This window comes from Protomyctophum bolini (assembly GCF_963924005.1).
Source record: "Protomyctophum bolini genome assembly, chromosome: 7".
Classification (NCBI taxonomy): domain Eukaryota; kingdom Metazoa; phylum Chordata; class Actinopteri; order Myctophiformes; family Myctophidae; genus Protomyctophum; species Protomyctophum bolini.
In genome coordinates this window covers 37,983,625-38,009,557 of record NC_137868.1, presented here as the reverse complement: position 1 = coordinate 38,009,557, position 25,933 = coordinate 37,983,625, and the positions used below count along the sequence as shown (strand labels likewise).

Here is a 25,933-nt window from a genome sequence, read left to right as displayed (position 1 = left end):
GAGATTGGTGCTGACCCTTGAATAAGACATTTATAGTCACCTGGGAACTAGTTGCATGTGAAATAGTAGTAGAAAATAGGGGAAGAAAACCTCTCCCAACGGGGACAAAATGACAAAGGACACATTTCATTCACAAGACATATTTATGTGAAAAAGTTCCATAACATAAACTAAAGAGTTGCAACAACTGTTCCTTAAACTAAAAAAAAATCAGGTCAAGACATAACCAATAAAATAAAATCACACAACGCTGTCATGACCTACATTTAAAAAAGAAAAATCACACTCGAGTACATTCTGTGCTCATAGGGACACAAAGCTGTGCATAGTAAAAATCCTACGAGGCAATACACTTTAACGTTGGCCTATTTGTCTCTACAGGTCAAAAGTAAAGTATTCACAGGCCAGAACCTCCATGGCTGTGAGTCGTTCCCCCGACAACAGCAGCTTGGAGAGAAGATCTCCGAGTTTTGACTCCTGGCAAAAGCAGGACACAATAGTCAGAAAAAAGTTGCCCTATAGCCAATATTAAAAAAAGACATACAATGGCACTATTAGAATAATAAAACTGATATTACTATGCAGCGTCCACATAGAATACAATCATTCATTGAATACTAACCAGTGACAATGGTTCCAGATTATCCAAACTACCATTAAACTCTGGAACATGCAGCTGCAATCAAGACAATGTGAGTTAGGTTTTCAATAAAAGTCAGCAACGTATTTCTGGTCTTCGAAGCTGGTGTACTATATACATATACTATACTTGCAAATTAACGCCAAAAGACTGTACAGAAATACAACGCATGGGCACTCCGGCACTGCTCTCAAGCATGCTCCATTTGCCCTACTTCTACAGAGAACTGTGCATTTGTAGAAAACTGAGGAATACAACTGAACTAAGATGGCACCATTACCGTATGCTATGTTATTACTCATTATTACTGCTCGCTCTGTGTCTCAAGAGGTAATTGGACAGAAACCTACCAATAACATCATTGATAATTCCAAGCTAATAGAAACTACAGCCGTTCTCTTATTGAAAAGATAGCACACAGAGATAGAAACCGTGTAGATAGAAAATGTGTTATAATGAATTAGTAAGGTCCAATATCCAATGTAAAGATAAGGTTGAAAATGGGTGAAGTGCTTTACTATACACGCTGACATTTGCACATTAATCACACATTAATACCACCTTTGCCTTTTTGCCTGTGTGTTTTATAGCACCTTTTTTAACTTCTGTAAATGTTACAATAAAGCTGCATGCATAATCTGCATGCATAATCCAAACTGATTTGGGTGTGGTTCCAAATGGTACTAAAGTAAATGTCTTACCCAGAGCATCAGACGGCCAAAAGCAAACATGTCACAGGCAGGAGGAGGAGTAGTGATGCCTTGGCGGAGCTCTGGGGCCACAAGATCGATTGAGCCTGCCAGCCCATTGTTCACAGCTCTCCGTTCCTGTAGATGGCCGCAGTGCTTTAGTAGTACCCAATGTAATGCCCTTGTGAGTATCATTACAATGCAAAAACCCCTGCATACAAACTGAAAAGGTTTTTCTCAAAGCCAATCCAATAGCTAAAATAGGGATTCCAATCGTGCTGACGATTACCATAAAACACGGGTGGTGGTACTTAATCTTAATGGATGCTATGCATCAATTAACTCGCATTGCAACCAGGGAGCTGGATATTTACATTTCCTTTAGGCCTACTTAAAAAATAAATAAAATATTTTAGTTGGTACACATGAAGTGCTAACCATGTAAAAGACAATGGGCCCTATTTTGCATGTCTTAAGTACCTGGTCTTATGACAACTTGTGGAACACGCGTGTCGAATTTGAAGTCGGTGGGGCGAACGGTTCCCGAGTTTCGTGGATTACAGACGTTACATTATGTACGCACAGAGACTTGAGGTGCATTTATAGTTAGATTATTACTAGAGCAGTGCCCGTTAGGCACTGGCCTACATGGAACGATGCAAGTTGGAAATGCATGCCCCACCCAGTTATTATGTCTGTGTCCCTTTTATGCCCATATATGGAGTTATTTGTCAGGCATGCCCAAATATAAGTATATGCGGATGTCAGAACAGGCCAGATCCATATATGGAGATGTCCCAGGCAGAGGCTTTTGTGCTGCTTCAATACACAGTATGTGGTAATAGATCGAGGGGGGCAATGTTTTAGTTCCCTCCCTCAGCCCTTAGGTTTAGCTTGGGGTTAGTGAGAGTTTTGAGGAAACACGAAGGGCAGAGGGAACATACTATAGTGTAGGTACACTCCCAGATGAGGCTTCTTTCTTAGTGTAGGTACACTCCCAGATGAGGCTTCTTTCTTAGTGTAGGTACACTCCCAGATCTTCTTTCTTACCAGTGTTTTGGTGAAGTCAAAGTCTCCTACTAGGCCACGGCTGCGGTTAACAACAAAGGTATTGCTGGGGTTGAGGGAGCCATGAGTCACTCCCATAGCGTGCAGTGCCTGGAGGCCACGTGCCACGCCCTTCATCACCCGTACAACCTCCTTATAGAAGGAACAAAGTAGAAGTAGATTAAGAGTATGTTTAGGATGAGAGCAGAGATATGATCCTGTTTCAACTATGAAAGTATATTTGATCTGCTCCTTTTTCCCCTAGTCTATACCAAATCTCTTTGATGAAAATAGGCTATCCTAGATGATTGTACATGGTCTAAATGCTGCGATTTGGTTTGGTTTTAACTGTTTTTGATGTGTGGTCTGTTGATTTTAACCTTGCTCAGTGCAGCACTTTGGAACTTTGTTTTCAAAGTTTTGAAAATTCATTATCTATTCTACAATCTACGAATTTGTAGATATATTTTTGTTCACCAATGTCCCTGCAATAGGGATGCAGGGGTTCATGTGGTCATGATGGTACACATATCACCCCAGAGGTTGTAATAAATCCATATGGACTCAAAGTTGAAAGGAAAACTCACTGTGTCCATCAGTGGGTTGACGGCCTGGACAACCTTGAGGCTCCCATTGGGGAAGTACGGTACCATTAAGTAAGCTACAGGGTCCGACTGCAATAAAGGCCAGGCATTAACAGAAAAAATAAAACATCAACATCTTAGGACAGTGGTTCAACATTCAGGTTGAGAACTAAAACAATCATATTTGAACCCCTGACAAGCACTTGAAATTGTAGGAGTTGAGCCATTGTGAAAATAGTAATAGCAACAATGCCTGTGAGGCGTTTTTCACAAAATTTGGCCAATGTTTGATCAGTTTTCATAGTAGTTTGCCGATTACTTTTGATGCAGTAATATACTTTTATTTATTTCTAGATTGAGAACCAGTCTTAGGGATGTGGACAAAGATACCAAAGATAACGCCATACCTTGCTGAAGAAAAGGGCCAAGAGAGGCAGGATTCCAGAGTCTTCCTTGTTCTCAGTTGCTGCACGATGAAACAGTGTCGTTCTCTCCAGAACCCTCACCTCCATTTCCTCGTTTATGGTGTAACTCTACGGCCACAGATGGAAAATAATCATAAAATGGTGTAATGGGAACTGCACATTGGAACATATTGAATTTGCAATGTGAAACCAAAATATAACTTTAGGTAAAAAAGGTATGCGTCAATCTTGTTGCTAATTGCGGCCCACTATGTTTACTTTTATGTTTTTAACCCATCTGCACAAACAATTTCCCTTAAGTGACAATACAGATACTGAATTGAACTCTAAGATTTTTGTTTAAAGGGGATGACTCATAAGTTACTGTATATAATGTCATTATAAGGTCTATGCTTATTGTGTTGAGCTACCAGGACACCACCAGGGAATCTTCATTAAGCCCTCGTTGTATAATGAATAACGAAAATCTACACGCTCACAACATAACATTGCTTTGTTTGTAGATCTGCTCTTTTTGCCATCTTTGAAAATATTAAACAATTGGGGGAAATTATTTTATTTGGGACCTATATATATATATATATATATATATATATATATATATAGTAGGTTTGGGATGTGCGTGTCTTTTGGTGGTAAATCAGCTTCTCTCTCAATGACATTTTCATATATTATGACATGTCTAACATAGAAACGCCAGAGTAAAGTGGATAACTAGATAACTACACTAGAATGAATACCCACAATTCTCCAGGTCCGGCAAACCTCTGCTTTAAATTACATCTAATTGGTCGCCAACAGGCAACTTCACAAGCGAAGGAAATCAATGAGACAGACAGTGACACCTTAAGTAAGACCCTCTGGCCCTGGAACTCCGTGCACACCAGGGGTCTGTGGTCACTCAGTTCTCTGACGGGCTCAGCATCAAACAAGTCCCTGTCCAGACTGTTTATGAGAAGGCCGCCAGAGCTCTAATGGGACAGAAGAAAAACAAAACACTTTGAGTAATGGGGTCACTGGTCGTGAGATGAATCACTACAAGCTACACACTAACTTTCACGTCATACCGCGGATCCGAACCCAGGTCTGTCATGCAACTGCATGAAAAGATCTTAAAATGATACGATACTTATTATAAAATGTAATATCTTTAACTCTCCATCCCGTTTGTTTATTCATTTAAACCTTATACTATATTATGGTCCCCCGGGGCTCTATACTTGGATTGCTCCTTTCCCCCCCCCCCCTCTACACCAAATGACTGCAAAAATAGCCCAGCTACAAGCTTACAACGGATCTCGCATCATGATGTGTTGCGATATTGTAGATTGGTTATGTCCGCCCCATAACAGAGGACACTGGGGTTCATGAATCTCACCATGAAGATGTTGAGGTCTACCTCAGGGTACAACAGAGGAAGCTCTGGGAATTCTCCCTCCGCCAGAACTCTCAGCTTGTTCTGCAAAAACAACAGGACACAAGTTTTAGCCGACTGACTCCCACCACAAGCAACAACTCACACAGAATACTATAGTCACTGCAACGTGATGTGAGCAGTACATATTCTTCCTTTTCCTTGTGGATCTCCTGGAAAAGGAGATTCCTGGTCTCGGCGATCTCCTCGCTCTTCTTTGATATCTCTGTGAGGTCCAGCTCTTCAGCCTCCGGGAAAGAAAGAAAAAGATACAGATGACCATCAATTATGTCTTTAATTGGCATCAACCTTGAGCCATGTTTGTGACCGTTACAGTAATTATATAAATATATTGCTGCATTCATAGAGTTCATTCCTTTTGTCCACCTTTTAAGTGTTTTAAGCGAGAGGTGCCCTCCCAAATCTGTATCTGATTTCTAATGTGGTTCTTTTGACCCACCAGGCCCATGTGAACAAGACAAATTGCCAAAATCTCACCTCCTCCAGACTGTTTTTCTCTACTTGTCTCCATCTCAGCTGGGACTTGAAACAGCGGATTTTCTTTTTGATCTGCAGAAGAGTGGCTGGGCTGGGGCTGACATCCTGGCTCTCAATCATCTCTTTAAACTGACAACATGATGGTGAATTGAATAGGGACGGACAAGTACAATAACTATCTTTAGAAGTTGTAGTCTTGTGCCACGTTTACTGTGGAAAAATATCTCCCTTGAAAACTTGGAGCATTTTCTTAAAGATTGAAAAGACAGTTAGTTAAATGTGTAAAAGTCAAAGGTAACGGCTACTGTTTCAATCTGTGTTTCTCATTGAATTTCTTCCATCGCTTTAATGTGTAAAATATATTTATCCATAGGACCGTTGCTCACCTTGATGTGGAAAAGATATTTATCCATAATATCAATGAGGACCTTCTTCTCTTTCTGTATGTCCTGCATGACCTTGTGGAACACGCGAGTAATGACCCGACCGTCCTGTTCAATCTGGCCCTGAGGACATGAAAACAGGACATGAAACATGCAGTGGCACTGGACAAACAAAGACAAGAACCGAAACGTACCACTCTCGACAGACAAACGTCGAGTTCTCGGCACACGTTCAACTCTGCGAGGTTCAGGACACGGTCTGCTCCGTCAATGACATCCTTCATCGTCACCAGAGTTTCGTTTGACAGGCTGAAGAACTTTAGACAAAGAAATACATGAAATGCCTTCAATTCTTTTGTATCAAATCAGTAGAACACACACATCAAATACAAATCAGAGAAAATATTCATATGCAAATAAATTAAATTACAATACTGTCTATATGCTCCATGATCAATTTGCCAGTGATGTCATTAGAATGTAGAATGTCAACTTACTAACTCACATTAATTCATCAAGAATCATGCCATGTTACAATAATCAGTCCATTCAACTCTGTGATTTGTCAAGCTTTACCTTGCCAACATTTGAGGCCCAGGTAGACAAGGTGTTGAGAGCATTGTTGGAATCATCTCTTATACTGGTCATGTGTTGCTCCTTCTCCTTCACCCACTGGTGGTACTCTTCAATGATGTGCTCCTCAACATCCTCCTCCGAGGACGGGCCAAAGACAGCAGTCAGAGAGGCACTAACCTCCTACAGTGTGACATACAGAATTAGAACTGTCTTTTTCAAGTACCAAGTGTGGAGACACACGCACACTTTTCCACCCACAAGGACACTTTCTTGCACCAATGAGAGCACAAATTTTAAAACGACCAGATTAAGGTTGGTGAGGGGTGAATTAAGACGACCGGATTAAGGTTGGTGAGGGGTGCATTAAGACGACCGGATTAAGGTTGGTGAGGGGTGCGTTAAGACGACCGGATTAAGGTTGGTGAGGGGTGCATTAAGACAACCGGATTAAGGTTGGTGCGGGGTGAATTAAGACGACCGGATTAAGGTTGGTGAGGGGTGCGTTAAAACGACCGGATTAAGGTTGGTGAGGGGTGCATTAAGACAACCGGATTAAGGTTGGTGAGGGGTGAATTAAGACGACCGGATTAAGGTTGGTGAGGGGTGCGTTAAAACGACCGGATTAAGGTTGGTGAGGGGTGCATTAAGACAACCGGATTAAGGTTGGTGAGGGGTGCGTTAAAACGACCGGATTAAGGTTGGTGAGGGGTGCGTTAAGGGTTGGGAGAGGGTTAAGGTTAGGTTTAGGTGTGCTGCCACGTGGGACGTTAGGGTTAGGGTGAAGGTTTGACATAGGTTGTAGGACTAATGACTGGTCTAACCAATAACTAGTCTAAACTAAGTACTATACACAATCTTTAACAAGCATGCAGCAGCACATAATTTACACATACATTTTGAAAGGGCCGCAATGACAATAAGCCACTGGCTTTCTTGCGTTTTATCCTTTAAGTGTGACAATGTATTTTACATGGGTTTATTACTTTTACTTTTATTTACAATAAAGAGGTCAAAGTCAAAACAATAAGAGCCACTATAACCTCCTGCAGTGTGTGGGATACAGAATTAGGTATTGGTGCATTAATGATTTAGAAGGATACACTTTGATGTAAAGAAATAAATCTTTAAGATTTGGAGCTTAGTCCAGTGTGCGGACCTTTCTTTTCTGCATCAATGATTTAATCACAGGAAATCAGTAAATCAAGTCTAGCAGGTATTCTGTGAGTAATAATCTCGTCAACTACTAGTACACTCCACGATTCACAACAAATGTATGCCGTTCACGATTGAAATAAGTTTTTCTTTTTAATATATATTTTTGCCTTTATTTGATAGTGTACAGTAGTAAGCAGACAGAAAATGGGGAGAGAGAGATGGGGAGTGACACGCAGCAAAGGTCATCGGTATCAGATTAGCAGCCTAGGTTCCTGGACTGCTAGGCCGGCCAGGGCCTAATGTTCAAAGCTTTCGATTTGAACATTAATGTCACCCAGGAGTCAGGACCGCAAGATAGGGCCCAAGATGTATTAAGCATGTGTACGCTGCTGACGAGGCAAGTACAATAAGTCAAGATTATGATATGGGAAGTTACACCAATCAGCGTGCCAGGTGTTGCCTTTAGGCTGCACTATGCCTTGGAATAAAATAATATTTGATAGTTGATTTTGCAATTTTGCAATCCGTTCTTAATTTCCTGAGCAATGTAATAATGGAACTGGTTTGGAGTGAATGCCACTGCGCAGCACAAATCATCGTCTTTGAATAGACTAGGCAGAGGGAGGGGAAAAAAAAATTCACTCCATATGTAGATGATACATATACTGTATGTACATATGCATCATATATCAATCTGCATGTCAGATTTAAAACCATGCGTGTCGCAATCAGGCCCATACATTGCGCAAACCAACTAAGTCAAGCCACCGGGGAGCCCCAGGATGTTTCATGCGATACGATTTCTGTCCCGTACCTCAAGTGTCTCCATGCGCTCTCTGACAGGCAGGGGTTTTGCCGCCTCCAAGAAGCGATCCGCAGCGGCCATCACCACAGATCGTATCTTATTCCTCTGGTCTACCAGGTCATTCACTTCCTCCTGCTGCAAAACACATGGTGTGCAATGTAAACATTGATAGGTGATCATGTTAATGATTTTATTTTATTTTGCGTTTTCAACACAATATAACTTTCAACCCAGGATCTACACATAAAGTGCAATGAAACTTATTTCCAATGTGGTTTCCCCTTTGGATGTCTTGAACACTCACCTTTTCACATGCCCTCAGCTTCTCCTGGACACACATGTAGTCTTTCCATGCCACTTCCAGTTCCTGTGTGGCAACCGGGGCAGACATGCTGTTCTGGACGACTGTGTTCAACGCCTCCATCAAGGTGTCACCGTCACCAGCAAACAGGCTCTTTCTGTCACAACCAGATGCCATGAATGGACATTCATACATTTTAGAAGTGATGGAAGATTTATTTAAGCATAATATCTGAGCCTCCCCCTGGCCAGCCGGGGCGCCTGATGGAGGGGAAAGGAACTGGTTGGAATATCGTGTTCCTTCCACGCGCTACGTCCAACCAGGGAAACTCCCCCCTGTCAGGTGTAAAGGAGCAACTTGGACACTCAGGCATGAAGGGAGCATGAGTTAAGTCCGTTGCTCTCCCCAGGTTGGCGGAGGGTGTGTAGAGCCCAGGATCACAGTAGATGATTGGCACAGGGGTGAAAATGGGTTACAAAATCGTGGGATAAAAAATATATTAGAAAAAAAAAAGCATAATATCTGTTGTTAGATTAGTGCAAGCATTTTCTGACCGATGTACTTGTTATTTTCATGACAGACGCCCACATTGTTTTAAATGATCTTGCGCCAATTTAGCTGTTGGGTCTTAAAATGAGGTGTGGTCTGGAAAAATCAAAGAAAACAATGATTGGTAGAATTTATGTTATGCCTAAAACACACCCATGACTAAATTAAACCCCATTAGGCGCCCGGAGTGAGTGAGAGCACTTATTCATTTCCAATCCAATTTATACGGTATATACGGTAACCTAATCCTTGCACTTTAAAATTTAGCAGGTGAAATTCTCTATTCCTGTGTGTATGTTTTCTTGCCTCTCTCCGTGGTGCTGAATAAACACATTGCCAGGGGCGCCAATATGCCTACATCATTCCTCTCCATTTAAAAAAGCCTGCCTTTTTTGGGCGGTTGTTGGTTGGAAAACAAAAACCTGCCGTGCGTATCACTAGAGTGAATGAAAGACATTGAGAGAAATATACAGTACCTCATTTCCCTCAAATCGTGGACTTTCTCCACAAGCCGGCCGAGCTGCTCCGCTATCCCAGCATGCAAAAGCTTGTCCATTTCCTTCTCTTTCTTCACAATCTCTTCCTTCATAACCTTAAAGGTAAGCATGTTGAAAGCACAGTCGGCAGTCACAAACAGCAATGCAACAAAGTGGGGATGTCCCGATCACGTTTCTTTTGCTCACAATCAGTTTCTGTTCATTTGATTTGGAGTATCTGCCAATACCAAATTTTCCCGATCCAATATTTATAATTTTATAGAACGCATATGCCACATCACAATAGTACAATATACAAAACAGACAATATCCAGTCTAAGTATCTATAGTATTGATACTAGGGATGATACCCGATCCGATTCTGATCATTTGAAAATGACGTAATTCGCTTTTGGTTTTAACCACTTAATTTTAAATTCTTTACTTTTTATGTTTTATCAAAAACACTTCACTAACTTTTTTGCTAATGTTTATTATGTAGAAAAGATCAAATCCTCTCAGAAGTCTGAGGAAGAGCTTTAAGTGATCAAATGTTGAGTTGTTTTTATGAAGCAACCTACCTAGTACATGCATATGTATTTTGCATTTTTCTCATTGCGAAGGTTTATCATCCTTACTTTTATGGAGATGATTGATTGAATACATAAGGATCCGAATGGAAACAAGACCACAAGGCCTTTTTTTGGTGTTATGCCTTTAGAGCAAGAGTTTGACTGTACTCCGTTGCCGTTTGCATTTCTGTTTAATAAAGTAATCAACAATGAATTGATGCTACTGTAAATCTGAACTGTTACGAGCAATTCCTCACCTGCATTGTAAGATCTGCATCTTGCAGTCGCTTCTGCAGCTGTTGAGATTCATTCGTCACGTCATCCACCAAAGTCTCTAAGCTCTGCATTTCCTTGGAAAGATTTGCACTGCTCTCTTTCAATTCCTGTAGAAAACAAAGGCACACAATCTTACCATAGAGTCACACTCGGCAAACTAGGAGCTATACAGATCCAGTTCAAGTTAAGGCCTTGCATGTGCAACCTGGATCTCTGCGTAGGCGTCCTTCAACTCTTTCTCCTTTTGCAGACAGTGCTGTGTCTGGACTTCTAGTTCAGCTTTTATCCTCTGGTTCTCCAAAATTACGGTGTCTATATTCTTTTCATCTTGCATTCGCTTCTGCAGCTGTTGAGATGTATTTGTCACGACAGCCTGCAAAGCCTCCAAGCGCTGTGCTTCCTTGGAAAGATTTGCACTGCTCTCTTTCAATTCCTGTAGAAAACAAGGCACACAATCTCAGCATAGACTCACACTCGGCAAACTAGGAGCTATACAGACTGATCCAATTCAAGTTAAGGCCTTGCATGTGCAACCTGGATCTCTGCGTAGGCGTCTTTCAACTCTTTCTCCTTTTGCAGACAGTGCTGTTTCTGGACTTCTAGTTCAGCTTTTAGTCTCTGGTTCTCCAAAATGACGATGTCTATATTCTTTTCATCTTGCATTCGCTTCTGCAGCTGTTGAGATGTATTTGTCACGACAGCCTGCAAAGCCTCCAAGCGGTCTGCTTCCTTGGAAAGATTTGCACCGCTCTCTTTCAATAACTGTAGAAAATAAGACAGACAATCTCAGCTTAAAGTCACACTTGACAATCTAGCCTAGGAACTATGCAGACTGGTCTAGGAACTATACAGACTGGTCCAGTTCAAGTTAAGGCCTTGCATGTGCAGTGTTGTGTGTAACGGCGCCATTAACAACGCTGTTTAATAACAGGAATACTTTTATTGGCAACTAGTTAGTTTTGCAATTTAGTAGTTAATTACTCAGTTAAGTTTCCAAAAACGTAATCCCTTTACTATAATGTATCCCTGTTCATTTTGTTGGCAAGATAAATTAAACCCTGACTCCCGGGCCGAGTCTATTTCTCCTAACTTCTGTTTGATTTTTCTCCCAAGTCCCAACGCGTATACATCCTGCGTATACACCTGGCGAAGTATGTTTTGGTTGTAGCCTCTATGGCGGTGACATAGGGGAGTACTAGTTAATTCATTGTATAAGTCTCACACTAGTAGCAACAACAGCTGCCCAAAGAAAGCTTGAACAGGTAGGCTACAGTACAGTTACTGCCTGCAAGGACATACTTTGAACGGTTTAGCCACCGTGCCATTTCTTATCAATGTTTTAGTTCATACGTGGCTACGTTGCGCAAATTGAATTTGTGCGGAGTTGTTCCGCCGAAGCCTATAATACAATTAGATTTATTTTTATTTTGCCGTTCAATTCATGCGCGCCACAGTGCGTGCCGTGGAGAGAGCATGGACTCCCGAGGCGCGCACACTGGCTGGTTGGAGCGCAACAGCCTCATTACATGGCATAGTCTGTACTATGTATATATTTTCTGTCCAGTCCTACGTGTATAGGCTGGCAATTGTGGAGAATTATATTCGTTCATAAAGAAAGAGCTGTAGGGGATATTGTCTATGGTCAGTATGGTGTATATCATTGTTTTTAACCATACCATTAATAAATATGGGCCGTGAAAAGTTTCCGCAATGACGGTAGGCAGCCAGTAATACAATGTAACCAACTTGCGCAAGCATTCGAAAATGGGTTTTAATTGTCCGGTAACACAAAAGTAATCAAAGAATTATCTAACAAGTTACTATTCTTATGGGTAATCTTGTAACGTAACAGGATTATTTTTTGGCAGTAAATCTAGTAACCTAACAAAAAGTTAACTTTAAAAAGTAACGATACCCAACACTGTGCAACCTGGATCTTTGCATATGAGTACTTCCAACTCGCTTTTTCAACTTGCAGACAGTGCTGTTTCTGGTCTTGTAGTTCTTCTTTTAGCCTTTGGTTCTCCTCCAAAATGACTGTATCCATTTTCTTTTCAGCTGTGTCGGTCACGTCCATTTTCTTTTCCACTGTGCTTGCGTTGGCCACATCCATCGTCTTTTCCACTGCATTGGACACATCCATCGTCTTTTCCACTGTGTTGGTAAAGTCAATTGTCTTTTCAGCGGCGATGGCAGGCTTGGAGCCATTTATGGCTCTCTCTCTAGATTGTAACGAGAAGAAATACAAAGGAAATGTCTCTAGAAATGCTAAAAATCCATGAATACAAACTTCCTGGGAATTTTAACACCCATAACTTATGACAAAGCAGTAAAAAAAATCAACACTCAACACTGTACCCTCAACACTGCCATATTTACAATGTAACTTAAATTAACCCAGTCACACACCAATTACAGAGGCAACCATGAAAGGCTCAGTGTCTTGCTCAAGGACCAAGCCAAGAACCTTCAGTTGAGATATGGCCGCCCCTACCTCCGTCCTAAGTCACTGTCGCTGCCAGACTACAACTGAGTCCTATTAGATAACATAAAAACGTCACATTATGACCACAGGCTACCATGACAAATTATGTACAAATTATCCTCCTATGTCTAATGTACAGCACATAATCTACTCCATCAATCCATTATATTTTAGTGAATGAATGAGAATTCAATTGAATATTTTTTCTTGTAGCACTGATGCTCTTCTGCAAGTATAACACTTTCACTCAATCTTAAATACTTCCATTATAGCTCTGGTCTAGCCGCAAGCAACTCTAGATCCTATTTTTTATATCTGGAATCTAGAGTTGCAACAAACCTTGAAAGCACACACATCCAAAAGGAAAAGTTCTATCCGTTTGTAACATTAAACTCGGCAACATTGCAGCTGTACGGAAAGCTTGAATTATCCTCTATCTGCAAAGTTTGTTTCATAAAAATCCAGTGTCCACTGTGTTCTGTCAATAAATTCCATGCAGGTGATATAGGGTTTGAGTTTAATCACATGAGGTGTTCAAAGACTCTCCTCAGCAGTGGTGCAGCGGTGATTATTAACCTGGGGGGACACCATTTTTAATGACGTCACATGCACTCACTCTGACTATCTTTATGAAATATTAACTCACATTTTTATTTAGATTGACATTTCATTAATTTTAGTTTAGGTTTAGGTTTACGTGTGCTTTGGTAGTTTGTTAGAAATTTAGAAATTTTTGTTTTAGTTTTCCAAGGAATTCCTTCAATTATAGAACCTAAGAAAGAAAGGTAGGAGAATAGCATAGGTTGCACATCTGATGGGGTGTCTTCTTAACTGCTGGCTATTATTGTCTTCCTTAAGTAGACTACAGACAACTAATCTGCACACTACACTACTTCTACAGCGGTATAGGCTGCCTGGCTACATAAACGTAGCAGTGTCAAAGCAGTATGGGAACAGACTGGTGGAATACTTAGTGGCGTGTGAAGCAAGCACTACACCCTTGCTCCTCGATGGGATGACTCACAGATCTACACCTTTTGTGTAAAATACACTCTTTTGGCCAGAAAATAAAACATTCCACCATTAGTTACTCCAGTGGGCCACCTACAGATCTTGTCAATAGAAAACATCCATTGACCAAAAAGGACCAGAGCTACCGTACTTCCCTTAAATGGCCGTACTGCTTACCGAATGTAACGGATCAATTTGTTGTTGTGTTGTGTTTTTCTGTTGAAAATGTGTCATTTTTTGCAATGACAGGGTCCAACAATGAAGAATACAGATATACAATTAAAGTGTCAACAAATGGGAGCTGCCCAAAACAAACATGGCATAATGTCAGTAGCTTACGTTGGAGATGACGGCTTCTGGTCAGTAAAGACTGGTCGAAGTTTAGGCATGCACACCGGAAAGGTGGAAATGCCGTCTATCCCCCGACCTCTTTCCATCATTTGCTGAAGCCAGGAAACGGCAGGGTCCTTCAGGGGTGGGTTCTCCCGCTGGCTCCAGAGCACATTGGCCTGGGCAAGCTTCATCTTTATCAGCGTTTCACCTATGTCCATGAACCCCTGAAAAGCCTGGACCAGGATGGTCCCATCAAAGCTCACAGACCTCTTATGAACACGGACTGTTTTAGAATACATCAGATTCTGGAGGAAGCCCTGTGGAAAACGAGCAAGATAGTGATTGCGATCTTGTGATTAAGAGGACATGAATTTGCTGTGACAGTCCTCTATCGCCACGCCCTTAAGAAGACATTGTCGAAATCAGTCGGCATTTAATTGTTTTTAATATGTAGTAGCCCTGTCGTAAAATGCTTGCTCGACTGTGCTTGAGAGTTTGCCATTTTGATGGGACCCCTCTTCATATAAATGTATTGACGCAGATTTGTAACTTTTTCCCAAATGTAAGTTTTGGGGCATGCATACTCTGGCCTGGACTAGTTTGGGAACTATGTGTATTAAATTGAAAATGACTGTGTGCTGTCTAAAGTATGTGAGCAACCCACCAAGTGAACTGTCTCATGTATAAACTTCAAATCAAGTCATTTGAGTTGACTTTATTTGATGCTTTAAAGTTGTGCTGCTTATTCCGGGGGGAGAAAAAAGTTTCACCTCAAATACTGTGCTTACCAGTTTATAACTAGGGGAATCAGGGTCGATATGTAAACCCCAGAATTTGTACTTTTTGGCCAGACTTGGAGATTGCTGCAGATCCTCTGGAAGTTCCACAATAGCGGACCGACAGACCATCTCTCTATTCCCATAGTCAAAGTAGGAGACCATGAACTGCATACATAAGAAAAGATAAATTATATTAAAAGGTTTTGAATATTGATTTTCAATAAGACATAATAGAGGGTATGCGCATGCATAAAGTGAGTGGCAAGACAGAAGGACAGAAAGTAGTTTTTTGACACTCAGGTGTTCCCGCATAATTACCATGTATGAAAATGTCATGCGCATACACTCCATTGGTCCTCACTAATGCTCTTTATAATAGAGCGCCGCAGTCCCGCCCCCTTTCAGAAAAGCGAGTGGCCCAGGAAGTGGAAGCCCCATGCAGTCTCCCATCGGCACTTTTAATATAATTTATTTAAAGACGGTTACGCCGCGGACAAAGCCAATTCGGATCATGACGAATCATGACAATGAACACAATATTTTGGGCCGATCAAATAATTTATAAGACGAAAAATAAAACAAATAGTGTTGTCTCCTGACTTTCTTTTCTTCTTTCTAATTATTTGATCGTCCCAAAATATTGTGTTCATTGTCATGATTCGTCACGATCCGAATTGGCTTTGTCCGCGGCGTAACCGTCTTTAAATAAATTATATTAAAAGTGCCGATGGGAGAATGCATGGGGCTTCCACTTCCTGGGCCACTCGCTTTTCTGAAAGGGGGCGGGGACTGCGGCGCTCTATATGGTTCCATTTTTGTCTACTTCGTCTGTGTCTCAGTCTCTCAGAGGAGGGCTGTGGACAGTTCAGAAACCAACCTATCAGTGACATCGATGGGGAATCAAAGCTAATAGAAACTGCAGGCTTTCTACCAATGGAAAGTTAGAAAGCTATAATGGAAGCCATTGTTCTCACGTGAAAAAGGTGAAATGTGGTTTGAATGATCACACCCGTGTGACATGAGGGGGGCTCTTATCATCATACATCATTTCATTCTGGCCAATCACAATTTGCGTCCTCACTTTTGTCTTCAATGTTTGTTTGTGTTTACACAAACACTCAAAGCTGGCCATTCATTGTCAATGGCATTCAATATTGTGTTAGGGCAATGTTTACACAAACCCTCAAAGCTGGACATAGGAAGAAAAAAAAACAACACCTACTGTGAAGTGAGGTGCACTCTTATCATCTTACATGTAAAACAAACATTGAGACAAAACAAACCCTCTTTATTGTCAATGGCGTTTTTAAAACAAACATTGAACTAAAAAACATTAAACCTGTATATCAGAAAAGAAGCCCTGCTTATTGATGATGTCACTGGTAGGCGGGTTTCTGAAATGTCCACAGCCCTCCTACGACTGAGACACAGACCGAGTAGAATTTGTTTTAATCATGAGCATTATTGAGGACCAACCAGGCCTAATATGAAGATGGATGAAGTCACCCTTCAGGTTTTAAATAGAGTTGCCACTAACTAACCCAGCCATTACCATGCATTCCAATAAAATAAATCACACCCGTGTGAAGTGAGGGGCGCTCTTAGTCTTATCGTCATACTGTACATCATACATACATCATCATCCATCACATGCCATGCTCAGCCGATCAAATAATCACTATGGGGTACACACGAATACAAAAATGTCATATCTAAATGCTATTGTGAAGACGTTTATGAGAAGCATTATGTTATGGTGATAGGCCTATCTTGTTTTTTCCACATGCAACACTCAAAATGCATCTGCCTCACCTTATCGTCCATGTCCAGCTGCAGCTTGCAGCGATACCAGTTGTTGTCTTTTGAGAAAAGAGCTCCATAAATCTACAACAGAGTTCATTCAGAGAACTTAACATTTAAACTGTGACATGGGCAAGTGTGTGTGTGTGTGTGTGTGTGTCCCTACTTACTTTTTTATATGATGATTTCCTGTTTTCCATAGAAGTGTATATTGTACGTCTTTAAATGTTCTCATGAATTGAAAATAGAGGACCCTTATGTAAGTCTAGTGCTTTTCATGGTTTCGCCTTCGCAGCAGTTATTGTATTGACTGTATTGCTTAAGTTTGAAATGTAACCATTCTGTGAATATAAAATGTAGTAGCGACCGTCCATCCATCCATCCCCAGTAATGTCCCCTACCTTACCTTATTGAAACTGGGGGCGCCATGCAACCTCTGTGATTTTAGGCATACTTCTCCCAGGGTGATGTTCATTTGTTCAATTGCTTCATCCGACGTGATGCTCTGAAACGACATTGTTGTTGTTGTTTTAGTATAGTTTAAGTATATATAGTGGGGGGGGGGGGGGGGTTCAAGATCAAATAGAGATCTTGCAGATTGCAGGAGCATAGTCAGCAGGTGATTACATTGATTGATATGTGCAATGGTAACTGTAACATCTACCTGTGCCCAAAATGTGATGGAATCCTCGATGTGGGTCACTTTGACCAGCTCCACTACAAAGTAGAAAGTGAAGACAGATATAAATCATTATAGTTTCGTAATTTCATTACTCCGCATTGTCTGCAAGTAGTGCAGCTACTCACTTTGGTGATCACTGTCCATCGTCGACTCAGCTCACACAACACTATAAACGAACTATTTCAGGAGGTTGTAGGCTGCTTGCTTAATTACCGTACGAACGGTAACACATTAGAAACATCCAGAAGTTATTAAATCGATGTAAACCATCCAACAAGTGTAGTGTATCTATCTACCAAACATTTGAAGTAGCTAGTTGTGTGGATGCACCGTCCTGAAGACATGAAGAGGGTGTGCAACACATGGGGCATGGCAGGGTCATCGTCAATCAACAGCACTCACTCACACCTGATCAGACTGTGACGTAGTGCTATGAACGATCAGCACAATTTATTTTGTAATTGTCAGTAATCAATCTAATCAATCAATCAATCTAATCACAGATATTTCCATAGCTTTGATAAGATAAAACATTTTCTTTTAGATTTGTTTTGATGGATGATGGATGGATAGATAGATAGATAGATAGATAGATAGATAGATAGATAGATAGATAGATGCCTCCCCCTATTGGCCAAATATGAGATGACACACTACCTGCAGAATAAAACATCACATCCACAACGCAGGGAACAAAGCATTTTATATTATTATTAATTTATTTATTTTACGTTTTGGTAAACAAGTGCCAATTTAACATTGAAGTGATATGTTCGTTAAAACAAACTTTCGGCCAATCATATTACAATCAATTCCATACTCATACGTAACAATATTAATGTCTGTACTGTCACTTTAAGAGGTTGATGATGTCACTGCTAGGCGACGATGTGGTGTGCAGTCTGTGACTCTGTGCATGATGTGATCATGTGAGCACCTTAGAGTACTCTAAGGTGAGCACAGATTAATATTTAAATGGCCCAAAAATAACCAGGAACTCACGCGTAAAAGTTCCCTCATTCAAACGCACGCCTGCATGGACGACAGACGCGCACTCTGTCACGTTGTTGAGGAGTGTAGAGTCCCAGACTGACAGTGATTGGGGGTTGAATAACAAGTCATGGTTGAAGAGTTTACACCTTTGGACTGCCTGCTGCCCTCTGGCACGCAGAGGATCTGCCTGCTCATTGTGAACCAGCCCCTGGAGAAAGACTACCTCCACACCCTGTGGAACAAGGCTCTCCTGAGGTAAGATAGATGCCCATATGTACCTGTCAAAATACTACCTTAATGTCAACGAAGTCCACGATTACAACACAAGGGGTTTAATTAATTTCGACAGCCGTTAAGAAATGTGAATACCTAGTCCTAGACTCCTTCAAAACCACTCTCAAAGATCACTTACGGGCAGCTGCAATTCGAAACTGGCCCCTGTAAAAAAGTTAAAGACCCCCCCCCCCCTCTCTCTATTTTTCTATACTCTTCATGCATTCCCTTTTTCCTAACTGTGTATTTGATTTAAATTTAGCATATATGTGTATATTTGTATGTCTTTGAATGTTTTGATGAATTGAAAATGGAGGACCCTGATGTAAACAAGTCTTAGTGCTTTTTCTGGTTTTATCCTCTTCCTATTTTTTTGTTGTATTGACCTGTACCTTCCTTGAACTGTACCCATTCTACAATCTGTTAATACAATGTTCAATCAATCAATCAGGTCCTGTGCGGATGGAGCCGCCAACCACCTCTATGCCATCACGGCGGGAGAGCGCGACAGCTTTCTCCCCGACTACATCAGCGGGGACTTTGACTCCATCACCGACGAGGTGAAGGCCTTCTACGCGGAGAAGGGCTGCAGGCTGATCGAGACGTCCGACCAGGACCTGACGGACTTCACCAAGTGCCTGGCCATCATGCTGGAAGAGATCCACACGCGACAGCTGCAGGTGGACACCATAGTGACTCTCGGCGGGCTGGCGGGCAGACTGGACCAGATCATGGCGTCGGTGGAGACCCTGTACCATTCCCTGTCCATGACGCAGCTCCCGCTGCTCATCATACAGGGCACCAGCCTGGCCCGTCTTCTCAGGCCCGGCAGCCACAGCCTGGGCGTGAACACCGGCCTAGAGGGAGACTGGTGCAGCCTCGTCCCAGTGGGAGGGCCCGCCGTGACTCTGACCACTGGGCTCAAATGGAACCTCGATAACCAAGTCCTGCAGTTTGGGAAGCTGGTGAGCACCTCAAACACCTATGAGGCCGTTGCTCCCGGAGACCCCAGGAAACCCGTCACCGTGACAACGGACCAGCCGCTGCTGTGGAGCATGGGCATCAACGGGAGCAGGGAATGACCTCCCGAAGAGTAATTGACCAATCACAGAAGACAGCTCGCATCTGTCAAAGCGGCATAGCAGGCGTCTCATAGCTTTTAAATTATGTGAAATGCCTTGAACTTCACTCAATGATTTAGTCTCACAAAAAAATCTTATAAGTGACCTCAGTGCTTTAGTTCTGTAGTGGAAACCAGTACTACATAATACATTTACATGCCAAACTCACCTCAAGTGCCTGTTTTTACAGCTTGGCTCTGCAAGAGTCTTATCTTTCTATAAGAGGGTCGGTCGATGTGTGTGCCTGGAGCTAATCTCACAAATTGCTGGACTAATCGGTGCCAAATCCCTTGTGCACATTTTATACTTTTTGAAATATAACTTTAAGTAGATATTTCTTACTTACTTATCATGAAATTCAATAGGGCTCTGATACTGTACCTTGCCCAAATTTGGAGATATATACGTCATAGAAATGTCAAAGCTGTCTGTTTGCACAATGACCAAATTATTCTATTTTTGCATATGATTCTATGCACAGCTTTGTGTTTGTGTGTATGAGCACAGAATGTGATGTATGATGATGTATTGTTATTGTAAGTCGCTCTGGATTAAGAGCGTCTGCTAAATGCCTAAATTGTAAATTGATAAAAGCGCATCTCACAAGTGTGATTTTTTTGTTTATATTTAAAATGTCATTGTAATCCTTAAATTGCTTTGTGGATAGACGGTGCCCATATATGGAGATCTCCGACTATAGACGGATCTCCGACTATAGACGGAACTCTCCAGAAGTGTGCCTATTTTTAAATAATGTATATTCTTTCCGAATACACATGAGGTAAGCGATGCATGTGTATTGAATCACATGCACATCTGATTAATCTTATAATCAATAATGGTCTGGAGGTTGTACATGATCAGTTGAAGAGCCAGTAGTGTTTCACCATAGCCTCACATAGCCAGCCTTCATCTGCCTTTGCGATGCATGTTGCCATTTAGCCCATGGCTATAGTTTCACCACATTGAAATAGTACTGAAATGACTACTGTATACTCAGCAGCTGATGCTGACATCAGTGAGCCTTTGTAATAATATGTGCTTGCTGTCATGGAGATGCAAATCCTCACAAAGAATAGCGTTTCTACATAATGAAGTCCCAGGTTTCCAGGAGGTGGCATCATGCCCGTTTTGGTTCAGTTACTGCTCTTCATTTTATGACTTCCAACCGATATGAGCCAAGTTATGCAGAGCCTATTATTTGAAATGGACCAAGGAAAAGCATAACTTTTTAGCCAACAGAGGAAGGTGTATTGGAGGCCAAGTCTGACTATGCACATAGTTTTGCAAGAAGTATACTGGTTCTTTAAGGCTTCATTAATCACATGTCCTATACTAGAGGCCTTATCACATGTGCATTAGGTACAGTATATACAGTATGTCTCTTACTATTAACATTTTGCAGTTTGTGATTTAATTGACCCCTGAGTTCAGCGAGTTGGTGACACTGACAGAGTAATATGGAGTGTTATTCTCTGTAAATGTTATGCATGCATAACACCGGTCTGTTCCGGTCAGGGGCTTTGACAACCTTGGTACTTTTTTATGACTTATGAAGATATTTTGATCATGTTATGGAAAACTGATATTACATGGAATACGCTATGTGTGTAACTCTACAGGCCTGAACATAGGCTGAGGAGTGTGATATCGACTATATGAAGTGATAATGATAGCAATTTAAAATGAATTAAATGTTTGAAATGTATCAAATGTTTTACTTTATTACTCTTGGAAAAGGAGAAATCACACTTGCTGGCAAGTGCATTATTGGCCGCGGGAATTTTTACTGGTGTTTAAGTTCAGATTTACATAAACTGAATCATAGTTGCATGAATAAAGTGCAGTGTTAAACTGAATTTGAACAGCTGGCGAAATAGATTTCAGATATCAGTAATGCATTCAAAGCTTTTCAGAACACACAACACAAGTGCAGACTGATTTAGAATTTGTGATGACGGTATTGTCTTATCAGGCCAGTCAATCTAAGCTAAAAAGGGGCATGACACAAAATAAATTGCAATGGTAATCGTTCAAGGTTTTTTATGATCCTTAGGGGTCATCCAAATAATCCATCTATATTAATTAAAATTGATTATATAAATTTTGGGTCATGGTGAATTCCATTTTGGACTGACTCCTTCTAAATCCTGACCTAAGTTTTCTGAAAAACTTCAAATATTTATATAGGACAATCTTTTTGTAATTTTTGAATACTGTACAGAACCCGAGGGGTTCCCGTCCAGAAGGGGTTCCCCCCTATAATGGATGTCAAATTAGGGGTTATTCACGATTCTGAACCCATTCCAAGCATTAGTTTTGCACTCGAAAAACACACCAGTACTGCCTCCTGCTGTTTCCTGTACCAGTATCTGTTCTACCTCTTTTTTACAAAATCAAAGTAAATCAAAGACTTCAACTTAAAACCATTTATTTACCCGTTATTTAATGTCCTCCACGTGCGAAATGTGCTGCTGTGATGAAACAATGACACATTGTTTGCTTTCCATCGTATGACCAAAAAGGGTTAGAAACTCTTGAGAAAGGATAAATGCACAAAAATTAAAATAAAAATGCGGTCACTTGATGTCTTCAGCAGCATAGATGAAGTCCTCTGGAAGTTTCTCAGGGGGTATTCTCTGCAGCTTCTCGTCGTAGGAGCGGAGAGTCCACAGTTTTTCCAATTCATACACCTCTCTTGTCTCTGGCAGCATGAGGTGAAGCACCATACTCCCTGAAGACGACAAGACCGTTGATCACCCACTCACTCACTCACTAACACCATGTAATGGTACACTGTGAATTCCTAACAACTCTGATGGTAAAAATGTATCCCAATGAATGGCGGGTCCATTTGGTTACAACTGTACTGTACACTCTTGAGTATTGCAGCAGTATACACATTTGCCAGCTGGTATCCCCCTACCTGCACGATAAGATCAACCCGCCTTCCCACACACTACAATCAGAAAACACAGGACATCTGTCCATCCTGTCCCCATGATACCCAAGCATCCTCACTCCCAAGCTGTGTTATTTAGATAGGTTTGATCTTTACCTGCTAAGGCTGCTATCCTAATTACTTTGAAGCACTTCTTTTTAACTATTGAATTGACCACTTGTCTTACCCACGTTTGTAACTTTATAAGTTGCTCTGGATAAGTGTCTGTCTGGTATGTGCTAAATCTGCTTAAATGTAACAGAAAAATTCATTCAGCAATGTTGTGCAATCTTTTAGCTCAAGATCAAGTTTGAATGGGGGCTACAGTGGATTAAGGGACAAGGGGCCACTGAATGCACAATAGTTAATACACAAACACATTTATTTCTGACACGTACAGTCAGTCTCAATAAAGACAAACAGCACTGTTCTTCTTCTAACATCCCTCAGCCACACAGCGAAGAGTGCATGTCTGTCTGCACACCTGGCTGACATCGCTCAGTGGATAGTACCCAATCTATCTAGACTAAACAAAGCATCTCCTCTTCTATTCGAGTAGTATTGCCCCCTGCAGGATCTTTCCATCAGCAACACCCTAGTGACTGCCAAAAAGCCTGAGACAGTCTGATGTCCTTTTACGCAGAGCCAAGGAGTCGATGGTCACTGAGGGGACGCTTGTTTTACAGGCGACCAGATTAAGGTTGGTGAGGGGTCCGTTAAAAGGACCGGATTAAGGTTGGTGAGGGATGTGCTGCTCCGTGCTTGCGGTTATGGTTAGGGTTTGAGGTAGGTTGTCGTTCGGTAGTAGCCGGTGCTGTAAAACAAGCTTCCCATCAGCACCCATCGATTCGATGGGCACAATGCACAATTTGCAGTGGTCCTTTATTCAGTGGTTCTCAACCTTTTCAGGCTGCGACCAGATAACCTGCAGCCTAAATTCTTCTGTATAGTGTAGTACTAGTAGTTCTTACGCCAAAAAGAACTGAAGCGGATCAGTTCTTTAAGGTGAGCGACACACTTCACTTGCATGATATGAGTATAAATGAACCCTTACATACCAAAGTCAATACACATCCAGTCCTCTGTATCTTTGCCTTCAATCTTGACATGTGGATCATTTTCTTTCTTCATAAATTTGTACTGTGAAAGAAAACAAAAAGTGATGTACACCTAAAGAAACAAAACAATAGACTATAATTATCAATAAATACCGGTAACTGAAATACTGTAAATGTATAAATTACCACTTTCACAGCATAAAGTGCCATTGCCCGGAGGTGCCTTGTTGAAACACCACTCGCAACAATAAAGTAATTGGTGTATTTGAGATCCTCAGGTACTTTTATAACACAGATGTCCACTGCATTTTCTTGCCGGAGTAAAGCTGCCACCGTATCAAGTGTGAAACTCTCCAGGGATTCTGTATGTAAAGAAGAGAGGGACATAAACATTGTAAGCCCCATTTCATACTTTCAAAAATGTTTTGTTGTGAACTTGTAGATCAGATAGTTTTTTCTTTAAAAATAAATATATTGGCACTTTTGATCTTTTGTTACGTGTGGAATATTATTTTAAATGGAAGCAAATTGGGAGAGATTATTATTATTTACCATTACGGGGATCGTATCAACTCACACCTGCTTTTTTAGTGTAGAACAATACACACTTCCGTTGCAATACACAAACAGGTTGGGCTCTTCTCAGAGCTCGCTCTTGATCTAAACTAAAGACAAGAGTGAATTTACTTACAACTCGATGCGTTGTAAGTTTAGCATATAGATTGGCTATTTTCAGTGTACACAAACAGTGTACACAAAAATCCTGGAAAAGGACCCGTCTCTCTCATCAGCCTCAGTAGGCGACTAAGGTGATGAGAGACAGAGTAGGGATTGATGCCAGGTTTTGCCTCTTCTCTAAAAAAATAAAAAAAGGTGGTGTGATATTGTTTTATTATACAAGTGTTAAAAATCTCTATATTCCATTTAGCAATGGAGTTGTTTTTGCTAATCTGGGTCACAGATTAAATGAGTGAACTTGAAAGCGATAAAAAAAATTAGCAGAAACGATTAGCAGGAACTCAAATACTATAACATTGAAGCTGCTGATGAATGGTCTTTGTGAAGTTCTGAAGGGATAAATATCTCTATACTTTTCCGTTATTGACCTGGATAAATAATATAGCCATCATGTCTAGTGTCTACCATTATAATATAGAGCTTTAACAAAACTTTTACAGAAAATGTAATTTACAGTTTTACACGGCCTTTATTTTTAATTTAAAGAATTCATACAAATTTTTGCACCTTCAGAAAACACACATACAGCAACAACGCATACATCCACAAAGTATAATCAAATCGTCGATATTTGAACTCTTTTGAGGATGAGCAACGTTACAGCATGTATAGTACTTCTAGAAAGTACCTCTCGGGCATGCAGTGAATATGCAATATTAATTATTACAAACAACAGTCAGTGAATGTATATTATTGGGACAGAGATAGCCCCACAAGCAGAACCCACTGGTAGTAAAGTTTCTGACATTTTTAAGACATCCAAATTTCATAAAAGCTTTATGGAGGGTTCCGAGAGGGGCTAGGACAGAGACAGAGTTGATAAATGTAAACATTCGCCACTTACTTTGACTGCCGCGATCCCAGTCCAACTCCTCCTGGCCACTAAGCGTCTCAGAGTCAATGATAACATTATGACTATCCGAGTAATATCTTACGAGCATGCCAGAATTATATATGTTTGTGCCAGAGTGACAAACAGATAAGTGATGCTGCTGCTGACGAACAGAGGGCAGCCTTGCTGAAGTTGCTGAGAAGCTTCGATGAGACAGCCCGCAGCAAACCCGAGATTTTAAAATCCAACTTCTAGCAACACGTTCATATCCTTTCATGTTAACATTTCTCGCCAGAACGCATGATAATACGAGTTTGTTGGAATATTTCAAGAGACACGTCATTTTAGGCAGCTTGCTCTATCTCTTGTCATTGAATCCACGAGGTTTGTCCACAGCTAAGGTCCATGGCACTGCTAAAAATAAAACAAATACAAATCAGGAAGTGATTGCAAGGCTGGAATTCTGATTGGTTTAGACATCTTCTTTATTTGTTATC

At 41.0% G+C, this 25,933-nt stretch overlaps 3 protein-coding genes across 3 annotated transcripts; 1 reads left to right on the top strand and 2 right to left on the bottom strand.

Moving 5' to 3' along the window:
* Positions 1–208: 208 nt before the first annotated feature.
* stk31 (serine/threonine kinase 31) lies at positions 209–17,315 on the bottom strand (the record flags this gene model as incomplete). Its single annotated transcript, XM_080768315.1, has 23 exons — positions 209–477; positions 623–676; positions 1,342–1,467; positions 2,380–2,529; positions 2,964–3,050; positions 3,368–3,493; positions 4,231–4,356; positions 4,764–4,844; positions 4,946–5,047; positions 5,298–5,426; positions 5,684–5,803; positions 5,875–5,997; positions 6,257–6,436; positions 8,226–8,351; positions 8,521–8,674; positions 9,543–9,658; positions 10,372–10,497; positions 10,596–10,823; positions 10,925–11,152; positions 12,306–12,612; positions 14,226–14,536; positions 16,811–16,882; positions 17,253–17,315. The coding sequence occupies 23 exons, from the start codon at positions 17,313–17,315 to the stop codon at positions 376–378; spliced, it is 3,237 nt and encodes a 1,078-aa protein (XP_080624441.1). The 3' UTR covers positions 209–375.
* A 946-nt stretch (positions 17,316–18,261) lies between these two features.
* tpk1 (thiamin pyrophosphokinase 1) lies at positions 18,262–21,513 on the top strand. Its single transcript, XM_080767856.1, has 2 exons — positions 18,262–18,728; positions 19,198–21,513. Exons 1-2 carry the CDS (start codon positions 18,601–18,603, stop codon positions 19,826–19,828), a joined length of 759 nt encoding a protein of 252 aa, XP_080623982.1. The 5' UTR covers positions 18,262–18,600; the 3' UTR covers positions 19,829–21,513.
* A 768-nt stretch (positions 21,514–22,281) lies between these two features.
* malsu1 (mitochondrial assembly of ribosomal large subunit 1) lies at positions 22,282–25,844 on the bottom strand. The gene is made up of 4 exons (XM_080767838.1): positions 25,449–25,844; positions 24,053–24,228; positions 23,867–23,948; positions 22,282–22,601 (listed from the first exon to the last, which is right to left on the bottom strand). The coding sequence occupies exons 1-4, from the start codon at positions 25,777–25,779 to the stop codon at positions 22,447–22,449; spliced, it is 744 nt and encodes a 247-aa protein (XP_080623964.1). The 5' UTR covers positions 25,780–25,844; the 3' UTR covers positions 22,282–22,446.
* Between the last annotated feature and the right edge of the window lie 89 nt (positions 25,845–25,933).

What these genes read in the sequence shown, in the direction of transcription:
- tpk1 (XM_080767856.1), top strand. Translation starts at nt 18,601, where the DNA reads ATGGTTGAAGAGTTTACACCTTTGGACTGCCTGCTGCCCTCTGGCACG. An exon ending in TGGAACAAGGCTCTCCTGAG is followed by an intron (nt 18,729 to 19,197) that starts GTAAGATAGATG and finishes TCAATCAATCAG; the next exon opens with GTCCTGTGCGGATGGAGCCG.
- malsu1 (XM_080767838.1), bottom strand. Translation starts at nt 25,779, where the DNA reads ATGACGTGTCTCTTGAAATATTCCAACAAACTCGTATTATCATGCGTT. An exon ending in CTGGGATCGCGGCAGTCAAA is followed by an intron (nt 24,229 to 25,448) that starts GTAAGTGGCGAA and finishes CTTTACATACAG; the next exon opens with AATCCCTGGAGAGTTTCACA. An exon ending in CACTTTATGCTGTGAAAGTG is followed by an intron (nt 23,949 to 24,052) that starts GTAATTTATACA and finishes TTTCTTTCACAG; the next exon opens with TACAAATTTATGAAGAAAGA.